This window comes from Gasterosteus aculeatus, chromosome 17, assembly GCF_964276395.1.
Source record: "Gasterosteus aculeatus chromosome 17, fGasAcu3.hap1.1, whole genome shotgun sequence".
Lineage (NCBI taxonomy): Eukaryota > Metazoa > Chordata > Actinopteri > Perciformes > Gasterosteidae > Gasterosteus > Gasterosteus aculeatus.
Window position 1 is genome coordinate 18,266,199 of NC_135705.1, and position 15,524 is coordinate 18,281,722.

Below are 15,524 nucleotides of genomic sequence, written 5' to 3' on the forward strand. Positions count from 1 at the left end.
TTGTGCAATAAGAGTCAAAGAGTTTGTGCGCAGTTCATTGTAAAATGACCTTTTTGAGCAACAACATGCAAGAACGCTTCAGTGTACGGATGAGCGGAGAAATTCTCTGAGGCATCGCCTGGTGTTACGCAATGATGTGTGATGGCGATGACGCCGGGTCTTCGGCTACGAGTGTGTGTGTGTGTGTTTCTGGATTAGCGGTGTTCTGGTCGGGGTCACTGTCGTCTAAGCGATTGAATGGATGACAAACAAAACAATGGAGAAAAAAAAAAAAAAGGCTTGCAACTATTCAAAAACATCACTACGTTTTCAATCAAGACACTTTCAAGACACTAAACTTTTTACTTCAGAGCAAATCGGATGTTTGCAACATGTTGCAACCCGCAGACATGTCAACATATATGTAAATATATCTACATATTAAAAGATGTAATACACATAAAAGACGTTGCGAACTGATAAAAACGGTAAAAACAGGCACAACTCAGAGCTTAAGTAAAAAATATGTATTCAAACACGTAGAACCATGAACATGAGAGTGGACATGATGGAAGTGACAAAACAACTGCAAATACCCTCTGGTCAAATAAACAATGACGAGACAACACTCGTTTTGGCGATATACTGACAACGTGGTTAAAAAAAAAAAAGGAAAAAATTAGAAAAGGTCATGCGAGTCAAAAATTCCAAGGGCCAGCCAGTCACTGGGATTACTGTATTTTTTCACTAATAAGCACATTATGAAACTTGCGGGGGTCTTAATCTGCTCATAATTAGCGGCAGCACGGAGAGAAACGTGGTCCCGCTGGGGCCACGTCGCAGGGCCTCGCTCTGGCCTACTTTGGGATGATTGACGTGAGAATCATTTTTCATGCTGGTTTCTAAACTACAGGAGCTTGACAAATTGGACCGTTGTGAAAAATAAGAGATTGAAAAGTTATTCTACCCGCTAATAAGTCCTAAAAATGACTTTAACTCCAATTTCTTGCAAAAATTGTGTTTGCAGGAAATGATATCATGATGACTTTGTTGCACGGTATAACATTTTATTTTAAAATGTTTAGTGACTTAAAAATAAGCACCACAGGTTCCAGACACCAACAACCGGTGGTGGTGGAAAATGTTCTAGGTGGGGCGATCCGACTGATTTCAGCAAAGATCCCAGAATGATTTAATGCAATAATCAAAAACACAAAACTAACTTGTAGTTCAATATTTAACACGACTGCAACACATAAACCATTTGTGAATAAAAGTCTAACAATTTTATTTGTGCCACTCTCACAGGCGATGCAATATAATATATATCAGGAAATTCAAAAGTTGCTCCCACTCAATGTTCCGGAACCGTTTGTCGATCCCAAATCGCTGTGATCAGAGACGTGTTGTTTCCCCCGGACGCCACGCAAAAACACACAAGATGTCTAACAGGACGCGGTGGTTAAAGACAGACAGAGAGCAGAGAAGTCTGATGAGTGTCTGTGAAAGCGCCAGGAGTTAAGAATTAAAGTGTTATTGAAAGGTTTGACCACATAGATCAGATTCTGGTTTCCACTATACTCTTCCAGCAATTACTTTCTGGGTTTATGAATTACTTGTTTGGTTCGTAAAATCTCCGACAAAAAGGATCATTGCTTCCCGAAGCGCAAGTACTCAAACAGTTTACTGTCACAGAGGAGTAAATATTAGAATTTATTTAGCAAAATAGCTAGAAGTGATTTGTTAATAACCCAAATAGTTGCCGATTCATTTGATATTTGACTAACTTTCTGATTCATTGTTGCAGTTCTATTTTTAGTTTAGAAGTGTTAGAAGATTTCAACTCCTTAACTCATTAAAAGCCATTGTGATCTTACTGGTCCTAATTATTCAACAACTCCCCTTGGATTAAGACATTTTGCACATGTGGATTTTCTGACAGATTAGTGTACTATAGACATTTAGGGAAACACTTCTGTTGCTAAACCGCTTCGTCATCGGTTTCACACAGGAAAGAATGTGAGGATTGCTGCGCGTAAGAGAGACTCTGGACTCGTTCTCTTGTGCCTCCATAACTGCAGGGTGTGCAGCTAGGTCGCTGACCCCTCAGACCATAGACTGGACCAAGTCAGCTCGGAGAACGGCCTCATGGGCCACAGCCGAGCCGCAGACAACAGATGTGTCAGCGGACGAGGTGGAGGACTTGTGGGAACAAAAAAAAAGCAGCTTTGTAAAATGTAAATGAGGATAGCCGGAGGATCGCTGTAGTTACACGAGATTCAAGAGATCATTTATCACGATACACTCCCTCAGATCAGGGGAATAAACCCGAGCAGCCGGCATTAATGATAATTTCACTATTTCCAGCATCCGATCCCAATCTGTCAATCCCAGTCAGGCCAAACTCACATCTGACCGTTTACCAAAAGGGAAAAAAAGGGAAATCATTTGGCTGATAAACAATCCCCAAGTGAAACATGTGAGCGACGGGCAATGAGCCTGCTTGGCCCACTGGCCGCAGATGGACTTTAAAAGAGCTAAAGAGGATCCAACCCTGGAGGTGTGACGCTCCGAGAGTCAGCTTTTTTTTACCTGGAACATGGTTATGAATAGATAGCTTTGCTGATTTTATTATTTTGTGATTGTTGTTGGTAGATGCACAAAGGTTTACAAAGATTACCATTATTTCCTCTCCTGAGCCACCCAATTGTAATCTATATACCAGGATAGGAACTAAAGATGAACAAAGATGTACAAAATACTCAGCCAAAACCAACCTGCATGCTCATCTGGAAAAATGACATCTGATCCCAACAACAATCAGCTTTAATGAGAGTTTACAGCCACAATCAATTGAAACGGTTTAGAAAATGTTGCAGGGAAATTAGAGTCCAGAAAAGTCCCCCACTGACGGACTCGGACGTCCCACCGGATGATAAAGCGAAGACAATCACACACACACACACACACACACACACACACACACACACACACACACACACACACACACACACACACACACACACACACACACACACACACACACACACACACACACACACACACACACACACACACACACACACACTTCTTACCGCGGTGGAAAGTCTGGAGGCCAACGTCATCTCCAGGTTGCCTTTGAGTCCCAGCAGCGCCGGCACCAGGATGAAAACCTCTGACACCTCCGTGAACACCGTCCAGTGCTGCAATGACCACCGTAAAATAAGATTAGATTCACCTTTATAGTCATTGCAGAGAGCACAGGTAGCGAAATATATATCAGGGACACAACACTGACGTAATGACGTCACACATATTGGATTGGCACACACACACATCAGGCCGGCTAAATCTAAAGGGCAACTTTGGCAGGTGTCTGGCTTCGCACCTGCAAGAGAACCCTTCAGCTAAACCTATTGTAACATTTAAAGACGGTGTTATTAGACCTGCCCCTCAGTCACCTCCACCCTGGCTGCTGGCCGGGCCGTGTGTTGGATCCCCTGTGAAACCTCGGTTTCACTTTAGCCTTTTGTGGTAGAATGTGCCATATGTGCCCTCAGTGGTTTCTGCATAGTGTCCACTGAGACTTGACTGATTGGACAGGAATTGAACATACGGTATATTTTGCCGTGAATTGATGAATTGTGAGAGCCAGGCGACCTCCGCATGTGGTCCGGCCAATCAGTGCGAGATACGTCAGTGTTCACGCAGCGATAGCAGGTTCGCCGCCTTCTGTTTCCAGCAACAAAACAGAGGAGTTGCCGAACACTGGTTCCCTTCCCCCCCCCCCCATCTTTCTCACGTGAGCGTGCTTGTGTTTCTGTTTCACTACGTCGCTCCAACTGCGCCTCCAGATGTACGGGACAGATAAGGGCAGTGGTCTACGGTCTCGGTTTGTAGGGGCGTGGCACCAAAACCCCAGTGTGGGTTAAACTCCCCCCGTCTAATCCCCTCGCTGTCACCGGGCCAAGCAGAGCCAGCGCCCCGGCCCGGCGCGCTGCCCTCTGCCAGGCAGCCTTGTGAGCGCCCTTCTCTTATTTCACAGCCGCGTGTTTTCAAGCTTTCTCCCCCTCTGTACTTCCGTCTCACTCCCCTATCACCCTCTTTTTCTCCCCCGTGGTGATATATGTTGTTGTCTCCATGGAACGCTGGCCATGAGCCAAGCCAGCCCTCCCTCCCTCCCTCCTCGTGGCCACCTCCTCGGTTCCAGGAACTCGACTGGACGGCCCCAGTACCTCTGTGTGCAGACCTATAGGAGCTCTGGTATGCGAAAGCCCCGCACGGGATGGGTTGCCCGGTTGAGCAACAAGGCCCAACGTTATCTGCGATTGCCGTTTCTTCTGTACGGAGCAGCGAGCTGAAGCGGATAGCACGCGATGCGGACGCAACTCGGGCAGCGGCACAGAAACTAAATCAGGTGGTGTCTGTTTCCACGGGAGGGGGTGGCACATGTTGGCCTCAGAGGCCTCAGAGGCATGCCGTGCAGGGTAAAATTAACATAGCCGGGGGGGGGGGGGGGGGGGGGGGGGCAAAAGTAATGGCCGCACTGGAGTCGAACCTGAGAGAGGAACAGCAGCTATGAAACAGAACCTCTTTGGCATTACAGAAATATTCTACCCACAGTACGAACCCGAGCCCGTCTCACTTTGAGTTCTTGAACATGGAGCCCAAAAAGCTGAGAAAAGTCTTGATGCATTGAAGGAAATATAGGCTTATGTTTAGAAACACCTAAAGTACATCGAATCATCCGTCAAATGCCACAACTTGCAGGACAGGGAGGGTCAATTACACAGTTGTCTGCTTACTCATCTTCCAAAAAATGCATCTTCATGCTCTAAAATCTCAGTATTAGAAAATACTTCTGCATTAGCAGTTTACCTCGGGAAAGATATTTTCTCTGTTTTTTGCTTTTTAAGATGGGTCATGTCGTGGGTGAGCTTCCCTTTTAAACCAGAGGCCCCCCCCCCGAAGCTCTTAAAAGTTTTGCCCCGATGGAGCCCGAGATGCGGGTTGTTGGCGTCGAGGACAGATGAAGGTGGGTTTAGCCTAAAATATCCGACAAGGCGTGAGTGCAAATTCGCAACCCGGGACCCTCGAAGGACTCTGGACGGAGCGAAATGTCAACCAGGGTTTGGAGCGGCACAAAAGCTGTTGTTGATGAGGCTCGTTGGGCCATCTTTGGATGACGGGAAAGACCAATGCGGTTAAATGGGCCGGGGCAAGCAGGGGCCAGCCGCCGGATGATGAATAAGCCCAGTCTCTGGGTCGTGGCTCCCGTGTGTAAACCAGCCACGTGTCTTGTGAGCGGGCCGGTGTGTTGAACCCTTATTGTTTCATGTTCACTGTTCCCTGTATTTTTGGCCATTCTGAAGAGGTGTACCACCTTTTCAGAGCTTCATTTTAGTGTTTAAGTCCACAGACGGCTAGAAACTGAGGCAGACACATAAGTGATAGTTAGAGAGCACTGGGCCGACAAGTTGCATTCTTGGTTTGCGGTCTCCGCTGCAAAGAGGCTTGATATCCGAGTGACGCCACGTTGGCCTTTGACATTGGCATTCTAGGGAAAACCAGCAGTTCTTGACCTTTCCCACCCACGCGGGTCACCCGAGTGAGCCCCGTCTCCAGCCCCGGCTCAAAGAGGCCGACGGCGCTGCCAAGTCACTAGGCAGAGTATGCCGACGTCCTCTATACCAGCCCGGACGGACCTTTCTAGGCCAGGCCCCAAATGAGAGCGAGGCCATGGAGCTCTGTTCGGATGTGTGTGTGTGTGTGTGTGTGTGCTGTACATGGTCAAAAGTTGAAGAGGTGAAATTCAAAAGAAGTGTTGCAAAAATGCCCCGGTCTAAAACTCAAGTACAGGCGAGGGCGTTGAATAAAGGCTTCAGTGGAGTTTCCAAGGCTCCTTTTAGCATAGAGAGAGAGAGAGAATGAGAGCGAGAGAGACAATTACCTTCCTGCAAGGACGGGAGGGGGGGATTAGAGGAGTTCGCGTTCCCCGGTGTCATGAAGAAGGGAATTAGGATGCGAGAAAACCTGCTGGATGCTCAGCTGAACCATCTGTAACGATCGCGTCCAGCAGAAAGTCGAGTCTCACGTCGCGCCTGCAGCTACTTCATGGTTCGGCCGCTCCGGCAAAACCACGGCTGACGACAGGTTCTGTGTCTCCCTTTTTCTCCCCGGCCTTACCACCAATGAGCAATAGTGCACTGTGTGTTTTGGAAACTGGAGGGACTGCAGCAGCATGGGGCCCAAGTTGAGGCAGCATGAAAACTTTTTTGACCTCAAACCTCTGCATTCCTGCTTTAGTGGAGATACCTAACTACTCGTCTCACTCGGAACTCGACTGTGGCGAGATGCCATCACAGGTGCTCGAATGAGAGTACGCTGCCCCCTCCCTGCCTGCCTGTGTTTTCTCCCGGGTCTACCATGCTGGCACCGGTATGCGTGTACACAATGTGCCGGGACCGGTCGGCTGGCAGCCCGACGCCTCCAGCTTTATCTCCATCATAAGCTGACTCTGAGGAAACACACGAGCGTGACTTTGGCCTGCAAACCTACACCCTGGGACGTGCACTCCGGTCCAAAGACAGTAAATCAACCGTAAAAAGAGAACTTCTGAACGCACTCGTGTGTTTCCTTGGAGGCAGCAGCTCTCTGGGCGCACACACACACACACACACACTCACACACACGGTGCACCAGTATGTGCCATCCTTTAGCCTTGTAGGTGAGAAAGCTCATGTAAATATCCCTACGGTGTGTGTGTGTGTGTGACGCCCATCACCAAACCCATGACGGCAGACGGACCAGCTGTGACAGACACACCGCGTCCAACCAGTTCGGTCACACGGGTTCGACTAACCTGCATCACTCGGCTTCCTTCAGGCGTGTGCGGTTAAAAGGTCATTCTACTATTGGTATTTCTGTGTTTTAAACTAATTTCTCTTAAGTGCTGCTTAAACAAGCCCAGGGGCTTCCCCTCATCTTGTTAAGAGCACCTTCCATTTAGCTTGAACATACGGTATATTTAGCAGAATATTGAGCTATTTTCCTCTTGCTTCTCTCTGGTAGGAGTCAAATATTGTTTTTCTTCCCACCATCTCCCCAAGTACCTGAACTAATGACATTTCTATTGCCGTTGGTATAAATGGTCTTTAGGCCCTTTGCTGCGATCCAAAAAGAAAGAAAGAACAAACTGACCCAGTTTACTTGGATTTCCCAGTTCCGCATGCGCACTATGTAGCAGAGGAAGTGTTGGCGATCGCTCACCTGAACAATGTCGAGCACCATTCCGGCCGCCACCGTCCCAAACCCGGCCAGCAGGAAGGGGAAGACCACCTGTAGGCCGATGGAGAAGGAGGTCTCCTTGAGGGGGGGCGGCGGCTCCGGGCTCTGGTCGGTGCTGGTGTCGTCGCTCTCGTTGCACTGGCTGGCGTTCTCCAGCAGGGCGTCCTCCTCCCTCTGACCTTTGGCGTTGGCCCGGCAGTCCATCGCCACCACAATCTCCGACCTCTCCTCATCCCCACCGGCCTCGCCGGCCCTCTCTGCGAGCGACGTGACCTCTGTGAGCTCCAACTCGCCGCCGGTGTCCGGGCCCACCTCCTCGGGGCCCGCGGCGAGGATCACCGGGGAGACGGAGCCGTTGGAGTTAAGCAGGGGCAGTGACGGGGGCCCTCCCTCCATCTTCGCCTCAATGGCCCCGGAGGACATGTCGACGTCGGGGAGTTTGTCTTTCGACCAAAGTACCATGCGGACGCCTTTGGAGGACAATTGGCTTGACAAGAAAGGGTCCGCTTGTTTTCGGGGAAGTCACAATGGAATCGGTCACCTGATCTGGTTTTGGACCTGATCAGTCCAATTGATTTATCCCATTAAAGAGGCTGACAGGGACTTGGGGGTCGCTACTAAAGACCGGCAGAAGACGGCACTGGAGCAAAAAAAACTTTGGCGAGCCGCACGCAGCCGCGGTTCTGCTGAGCCTGTGTTCCTGTCGGTGCTTCGGGAGCAGAACCAGTATGTTCTCCATTCACTGCAAGGTGCTTAGGGTAGACTGGCGGAAAAAAAGTGGCATACTAGTTGAAAACAAAAGACGAAGAAGGGAAAAGAAGAGGGGACTTGCCAGATAAATCCCCAACCAGCCACTTGTAAACAGTCCTCGGAAAGTTTCGCTTGAGCTGCGGGGAAAGAAATTTGAATCAGAGGTCCGAAGTGGGAAGATGGCAGCGCCGACTGGTCATGCTCGCAGTCCACTGATCATGGCAGACTGGTCAGGCTGGGAATGTCTCTCCTTACAACACGTGGCTGCTTTGAGGTTTGCAAGTCAGATATTTAAAGGTCTGCAATATGAAGATTGAATTGCAGCCTGCGGGAAAAGGTTCCTCTCCAAGTAGAGGGGGCTGTCACCTGGGGAGAGAGCACGTTCATTGATTATTCCAAATTACTAGAATACTAAAATCCTCAATGTGAACCACTTTCAGAAAACTACAATCGAGCGAGCAAAGAGAAATCCTTGATCAATGTTAATTAAAAAATAAAACATAACATAACAAAACATGTCAATGTTACAAGGATATTAGACGCATATGAAAACACAAACAAAAATGTGAACTCACCCCAATAATATTACACAACTGCTAGAATCTCGAAAACGAACCCTTGAACGTCACACAGTGTCCTCGCAGGGACGCTCGTGCAACTGTCTCCGCGGACTTCACGTGAGGACTGAGCCCAAAGAAACACTTTCAAAAGAGTTTCATCCAGCGCCAAATTCCCTCCCGGCGGCTGAAACTATTTCTACCAACATCTGAGGTGCTGCGTACATCTCCTGCAGCAGGAGGGCCACAAGAACATCAAGTCTCCGCCACTGACGTCGGGAGGGCGGCGCTCGCGGTCTCCGCTTTTCAAATTAAGCGCACCGCTTCCGGTCAGACGAGCACTAATCTACGGAGAAACAAAAACAAAAAAAACAACAACGTGGGAATGGTCGGTAGAGATAAATGTATATGAGAGCTTTCCACTCCAGACCGACAGATGTCACAAAATAAACCCGACGCTGGTAATATTCATGTCAAGCTAGCGGCGGTTAACACGCGGTGAGACCTTTAAAATGTCCTCCTCTCGACCCTTCGGAACAAACAAACAGCAACTCGGCACGCGCGAACGTTGGACTCGGCATGACACTCGAAATAAGACTGTCACGGGACGCTGTCAGTTGGGCTCTTATTTTGAAAGCCCACGCGTGCGTTTCCTGCCGTACCGCTGCCGGCTTGACGCGGCTTCCATCCCGCCTGCGTGTTGCGACATCAGCACGCAGCGTTTGGCTCCCCGCGCGCTCAAGCAGCCCTCTGTTTAGTAGTCCGGACCAACACCGCCCGAACCCAACATGGCGAAGGCGTAAATTAGCGCTCCCCTGGTCAGCGCTGAATAGGAGGACCCTCCTCTTCTGTTCCACTGCCCGCTGGGACGAGGTCACGGGAGGGGGGGGGGGGGGGGGGGGGTTCTGCTCCGACGCCGGGCTGGAGCTCGCGCTTCCGCCACGCGCAACTCATCTGCCCTGTTTTTTACTTCGGTCACCTGGGGTACAAGCGGGGGGGGCAACTTGGCAACTTGGCAGTTTGAGTCGCCAAGTGACGCGTTCCGTCAGATAAACGCTTCTCTCTCGCGCAGCCGGTCGCTTGTTCGGTTCTATGAGACCCGCCAATCAAAATAGCAATAGTGCACTGTGTGACGGCCCAGCGGGACGTCAGGAAAGAGCCCCCCCCCCTCTCCCCCGCGGTGGTTACCTGGTGTCGTCCCGGGGAGCAGCAGGTGATGGTCGGTAAGGGAGACGCGCTGCGCGTAAGCCTCCACCTCTTGGTAACGCGCTCCGACAGCGATGCGCACGCCTTTAAGAAGCCCACGGTACCGGTTGACGCACAGCTTCCTCGGATGGGGGGGGTGTTAATGGTTAAACACGTGCTTCTCCTGCGGTATCGTCCCCCCAGTCTCTGTCCATTCGACCCGGTCACATTACACCCGACCAGTGGCCCCCGCCATGCGCGTCTATCACCCACCCCGTCCCGGGGCGGCGGGCCCTCCCCTGCACGGTAGGCCGGTGACACTGAGTCTCTGCCCCCCCCCCACGTGTGTGGAAATAATGTGCCCGTGCGGTGCCAGTCTCCCGCACACGCCTGCTAATTTACTACCAGGGGGTCACGGACAGAAGTTTGAATTTAACGACAGATTTCTGAACGAATGGACACGCACGCACGTCGGTGCCGTGGAACCGGGCCTCCGGTCAATGATCCTTCAACACGGAGAATAAATAAACGCACGCCTTACGTAAGGGTGGGGGGGTTGAAACGACCCCGAAAACCACACGAACCGCCACTTCAACAAGCGTAAAGCGTCTGGTGAGCAGGGAGCAACCTACCGAAACCTGTTATCTAACAGAGACATCGCGTATCGGTCCGGCCCTTGGAGAGGAGCCGCTGTCCCCAGATGACCCCGCTCCCCTCAGCTTTGTTTGCCCGTTGCTATACGGCGGCTCAGCATCAGCAGCCACAGCATCGCCCCGAGGGCATTGGGCTAAATGTACCAGCAAGAAGCAAAGTTAGCTTAGCACGAAGGCCTAGCAGTGCTCTGTGTAACTGGTAACATATTTTAGTTAAAGCTCAGCAAACAAACACGATAACATTTTGTTGGAGGCAATAAAGAAAACAGAAACACAAAGATAAGTAACTTTTCGGGCAGATGAAGATATTTTACTTCATCTTATACCACAGTATTTAAGCAAAAGGGATCATTTTTCAAGAGAGATGGAACATAATATTCAAATCTCTCACAGTATTCATTGGTATTATTGAGCCCTTCATATCTACAGGTTCTTTGTCACGACCGGACAATGGACATGAACCCAATCGCACGACTCATACGGCAAAAGTTTATTACAAAAACACCCAGAATGAAAATCACTCTTGAAAGAGGAAAAACTACAATAAACCTGAAAACCAAAAGAGATCTATAGGAACTAAAGAAACACTTGAGATCGAACATGAACAAAGTCTCCAAGTCACAAGACCCGACAACGGCAAGTGGCTGCTTGGCGAGTCCTCTGGTACGAGGGACACGGTGACCTGGCACAGGACAAAGGGAGACGCAGGCATGTACACACAGGGGAAGGTCACAGGTGCAAACAATCAGGGCCCGAGAAGACAATCGGACCGGCGCACGGGGGGGGGGGGGGGGGGGGGGGGGGGGGGGGGGGGGGGAAGAGGCAAGCGGCCTGAAACGAGAGGAAGGTTCCTTTTCAAAATAAAACAGGAAATCAACATAGAGACAAGACAAACTTGGACATGACAGTCCTCTTCGCAGTCCGCCATGTTGCTACAGGAGCCCAAAGCAGACAAACCAACCATCACAATTAAATGACTGATAATATGTTGTATTAATAGTCTCAATCTGCGGAGAAACCGCCCGTATTTTAAAGTCAATATGGAGTAAAATATTTGTCACGTGAGGCTAAATGTAAGGAAGGATACAAATGAGACACTAAAGCAGTACAAGTAACTTGTGCTGAAGTGCAGTACTTGAGTAAATGTACTTTTACGCAGAATAAACAAGATGTTAATGTGTTTAGAAGTGTTCTGTCGAGATGCTGGTATCAAATCTAACTTGATATTTGAACAGAGCAAGACTAGCTTTTTTGACCCTATATCAAAAATGTAAAAAAAAAAAAGTAAAACACCATGGGTTAAAATAATATGAGTCGCTTTGGATAAAAGCGTCAGCTAAATAACCTGTAATGTAATGTGATGTGATGTAATGTGACGGATTACGGATTAAGCCACCACGCATTATTACAGTTACTGGAAGAAATCACAGATGACGTAGCTTCTCCGACTCAGCGTTCACATTCCACGCCAGCGGTTGTTAAACTCCTCGCTACGTTACAATGATTGGCATCAGGGTGATTTCAAACAGTCGTAGTATCGGCAGTCTGCACTCGGCCGTATCACAGCACACGACGCTTTGCTACAGCGCAGCAATAATGCACACACCAATAATGCCCAACACATCAACATCGTAGTCACTGAATTTTTATTTTTGCTGTTTTGACTTTTGCTGGTCCATGATAGAAAGAGGAAAGTCGGTCCATTCAATTAAGTTAATTAGTAAATAGGTTGTAAGCTGAAGTATGGCTGTGGGTTGGCCACGGCGCTGATAACACTGTACACGAGGGCCGGAGTTCGTTATTCATTTTAGTTCTCATGCCTCACTTGTTTGTGTAAATATTTCCTACTGTCTTGATTTCTAGGAATGTGTGACATTTAATTTGTTAGGGGTTTAAAAGAAGATTTACTTATCTGTTATTATTATTATCTATAGTTTGCTGAACGTAGAACGGAAAAGCAATTATTACGGGCCGATTTGATCTCTTTAACTCTGATACCTGGAACAGATCTCTGTTCACTCAACAGGAAAATATCAACAGTGCAAAATGTCTCGCGAGCAGTAATAAGTCACGGCAGCAATCTTTCAATCACAAAGTAGCACGCCCTGCATTGTTCTGCTCAATACGAGATCCGAATTTACAAATTGAACATCATGCTGCATGGAAGAATTGGTTAAACAAGCAGTTTAGGCCATAAACTCATGTTTACAATGTTTTCTGAGGTAAACATCAAGAGAGAAGTCATTTCGTCCAAAAACTTATTTTAGCAATTGGAGGAGTCGCCCCCTGCTGGTCAGCAGGTATCATGCAGCTCAAGGCGTCGGCACCCTGCTCTGCTCTGACCACATTTCAGGTAAGAAGGAGCTTCTCCATCAGCCCAGCCGTCGTTTCTGCCTCCATCTTTTCGCTCGGGGAGTAGTGAACCGCTCTGGAGACAGACCTTCATTGGCAGCTGTAGCAACTCCATGCATCACAAACCAGCCGCACCTGAAGTGACCGCAGCGACTGCACCTGCCGGCTGAAGGTCCGTATCTGGAGCCGCCCATCTTTTCTAGTAGGGTTCCTGTGATTATGAGGTGAAGCACCACGCAGAGAAGACTCTTCTCATTTGTCTCGTCTTACGGCATTTCTACAAAGAACATTTAGAAAGAGGGGTCTATTATACGTAGGAATTTAGACGGAACACAACAGATGGTATCACGTTGATCCAGAGAAGGATTCTTGTTTTGGGGGTTTCAAGACGAAAGTAAAGGATGTGAGGACTGGCTGTGTAAATGATTTCACACAGCAATAATGTGAAAAAATGTTTTTTTTACATCTATTAGCCGTTAGTAGTACAGTGGTTCTGTTACACGGCCACTGGGAAGGATCTTAGAATAGCGAAAGCGCTCCTCAATGTTCCATCCATCCGAGAATTGCTTTGATGATTATCAATAAGTCAAAATGAGGCTAATCCTCCAAATACTGAATTTGCTTTTTATTATGAATCAATGTCTCTCTCTCTCTCTCACACACACACACACACACTTAAATGTGTAATGTAAGTCAAAGACACATCTGAGTTTAACATCTCTGTCATTCATTGATTGGACAGGATGTGTTTTTGGCAGCATTTCAGCTAACAGCTACTATTTAACTGGAAATGTTCCGACAGACGCCGGCGCTGATTCAAAGTCTAACTGCAGTTTCATGTCTTCTAACAGCAGGAGTGAAAAAAGTAATATAATTAATTGTATTACATTATTATTATAATCAACCCCTTCTTAACAAGCATCTTCAAACCTGGAAATGATTCAACCCTCTGTCTCAGGGACACGCGGTGCAGCGAATCAAGGGCTACCTTAGTTCAGGTGTGCCAGGGGTTTGTTGAGAGGGACGTTTGATTGCATGTTATAAATAAGTCAATAGAAAAGGTCCATGAAGTTCACAACAGAGATCAGCAGCATCAAGGAGGAGGCCACAAGACGAGAGCAAAAGCAAGAAATGCCCCTGCAGATGCGGTTGGAGGAACAGTGGCTGCACTTCCTGGACGTGGCAGGAAGAGGAAACCACCAGATTCCCGAGGAGACAAGCGGTGAAAAACCCTCGAGCGAACACACACCTGCAGCAGTAAACACTGAAAACCATGTAAATAAGCCACCAAAGCTTCGTAATTCTGTTCTGTGCAGCGACGAATCAAAACTGGAGCTTTGGGGCAGAAGAATGAAGCCGATGGCGGACAGAACGCCGTGCTCACGGTGAAGCATGGCGGAGGCCCCGCGGTGCTGTGGGCGGCTTTGCTGCCTCTGGAACTGGAAACCTGCATGTGGAGGTCACCGTGGATTCGTTTTAGGATACACACACACACACACACACACACACACACACACACACACAGATTAAACTACTATTAAACAGAGCAGTATTTTATGTTAATGATCCTCCGGCCTTCTTTTTGATTTTTTCAAACGAGGAAGTGAGGTGAAAAACGAGAAAAACACCGCTGGGCCCCAGAGTGGCGGTCCCTGGCAACGCCGAGGCGGTCTGTGCCAGTTTCGGGCCACTTCTGTCCCGGGACTTCTTTGAGCCCAGAAGAATGTCAGGGGGGGAGACTTGGAAACCTTCACTCAGAATGAATGTCTCTCTCTCTTTCTCTCTCTCTCTCTCTCTCATCATGCGGTCACTTCGTTCCGTTGGGTAAATTAGGGCTTTTTTATTACTACTACGTCTAGATGTTGCAGTTTTCATCAACATTCCTATTGGCATTTATATCACTGCATTAAAACAACCTTTTCATTGAGTCCTGGAGACAAATCACAGAGCGAAAGCATGCGTGGAATCTGGTCGGATACACCATCGGTTAAAATGTTGCCCGGCAAACGTTGAGAAAGTCAGTACCGCTCTTTGCTTTTCTTGCTAGTTTTGAAAGCATGTGCTACGCTGACCTCCACATGAGAGGCGGCAGGAGGCCATTGTTGTTGTGGGCGGATTGTGCCGTTGAAATAACCGAAAGAAAACGTGGAAATAGACTTTGTGAATAGCATTAAAGACAGCGGATGTGCAAGCCCTACTGAGGAAAAACCTCAATCTGGAGAACGTGGCGTCGGGAGGACGCGATTGTGGATTGTGGCTGAAACAAACGAGGGACTTTCACCCAGTCCTCCGCTGTCCGTGTCAAAACCAGCAGTTTTTCTTTGTCATTACTTATTATTTAGCCGTACCTACTTACGTCTCATGTAACAAACGTTCTTTTCTTTCGCCCACCAAACCTGCTCCCTGTGAACGCAGAGGTTTGTTTTGAAAATACAACGCACGAGTGAAACTATTCATAGAGCGTCACAGTTTGAGGCGATGAGCCACTGACCCGGCGTCGCTATCAGAAGAGTTCAACTCATCAAATATCAGAATTCAGAAGTGCTGACATTGCAAAGTTACAAACAGACGGACTTTCACCCAGCAAACGTTACACAAGAAACACTCTTATTTTGATTTTTTTTCAAAATAAGAGTGTAAGACGTTTCGCTTGGTGATTATGTAAGAATGCCGTTTTTGTAGTAAGCTCATTTCCAGCAGAGGGAGATAAGACACATTATCATTAGCGAGCTAATCTGCTGCCTTCTTTGCTATCTTACGG

General features: G+C 48.3%; 1 protein-coding gene across 3 annotated transcripts in view; it reads right to left on the reverse strand.

The window, feature by feature from the left end:
- Positions 1–9,979, reverse strand: part of slc41a1 (solute carrier family 41 member 1) — a 20,554-nt gene extending 10,575 nt beyond the window's left edge. Inside the window, exons 1-4 of one of the 3 annotated variants that reach the window (XM_040204498.2) lie at positions 9,762–9,977; positions 8,592–8,919; positions 7,249–8,382; positions 3,075–3,182 (exon numbers count right to left, since the gene is read on the reverse strand). In XM_040204498.2, the coding sequence (XP_040060432.1) occupies positions 3,075–3,182; positions 7,249–7,728 (588 nt within the window). In that variant the 5' untranslated portion in view covers positions 7,729–8,382; positions 8,592–8,919; positions 9,762–9,977. Of the gene's footprint in view, positions 1–3,074; positions 3,183–7,248; positions 8,383–8,591; positions 8,920–9,235; positions 9,558–9,761 lie in introns of those variants that run through there. The other 2 variants (XM_040204499.2, XM_078091678.1) reach the window with 2 other exon arrangements.
- Between the last annotated feature and the right edge of the window lie 5,545 nt (positions 9,980–15,524).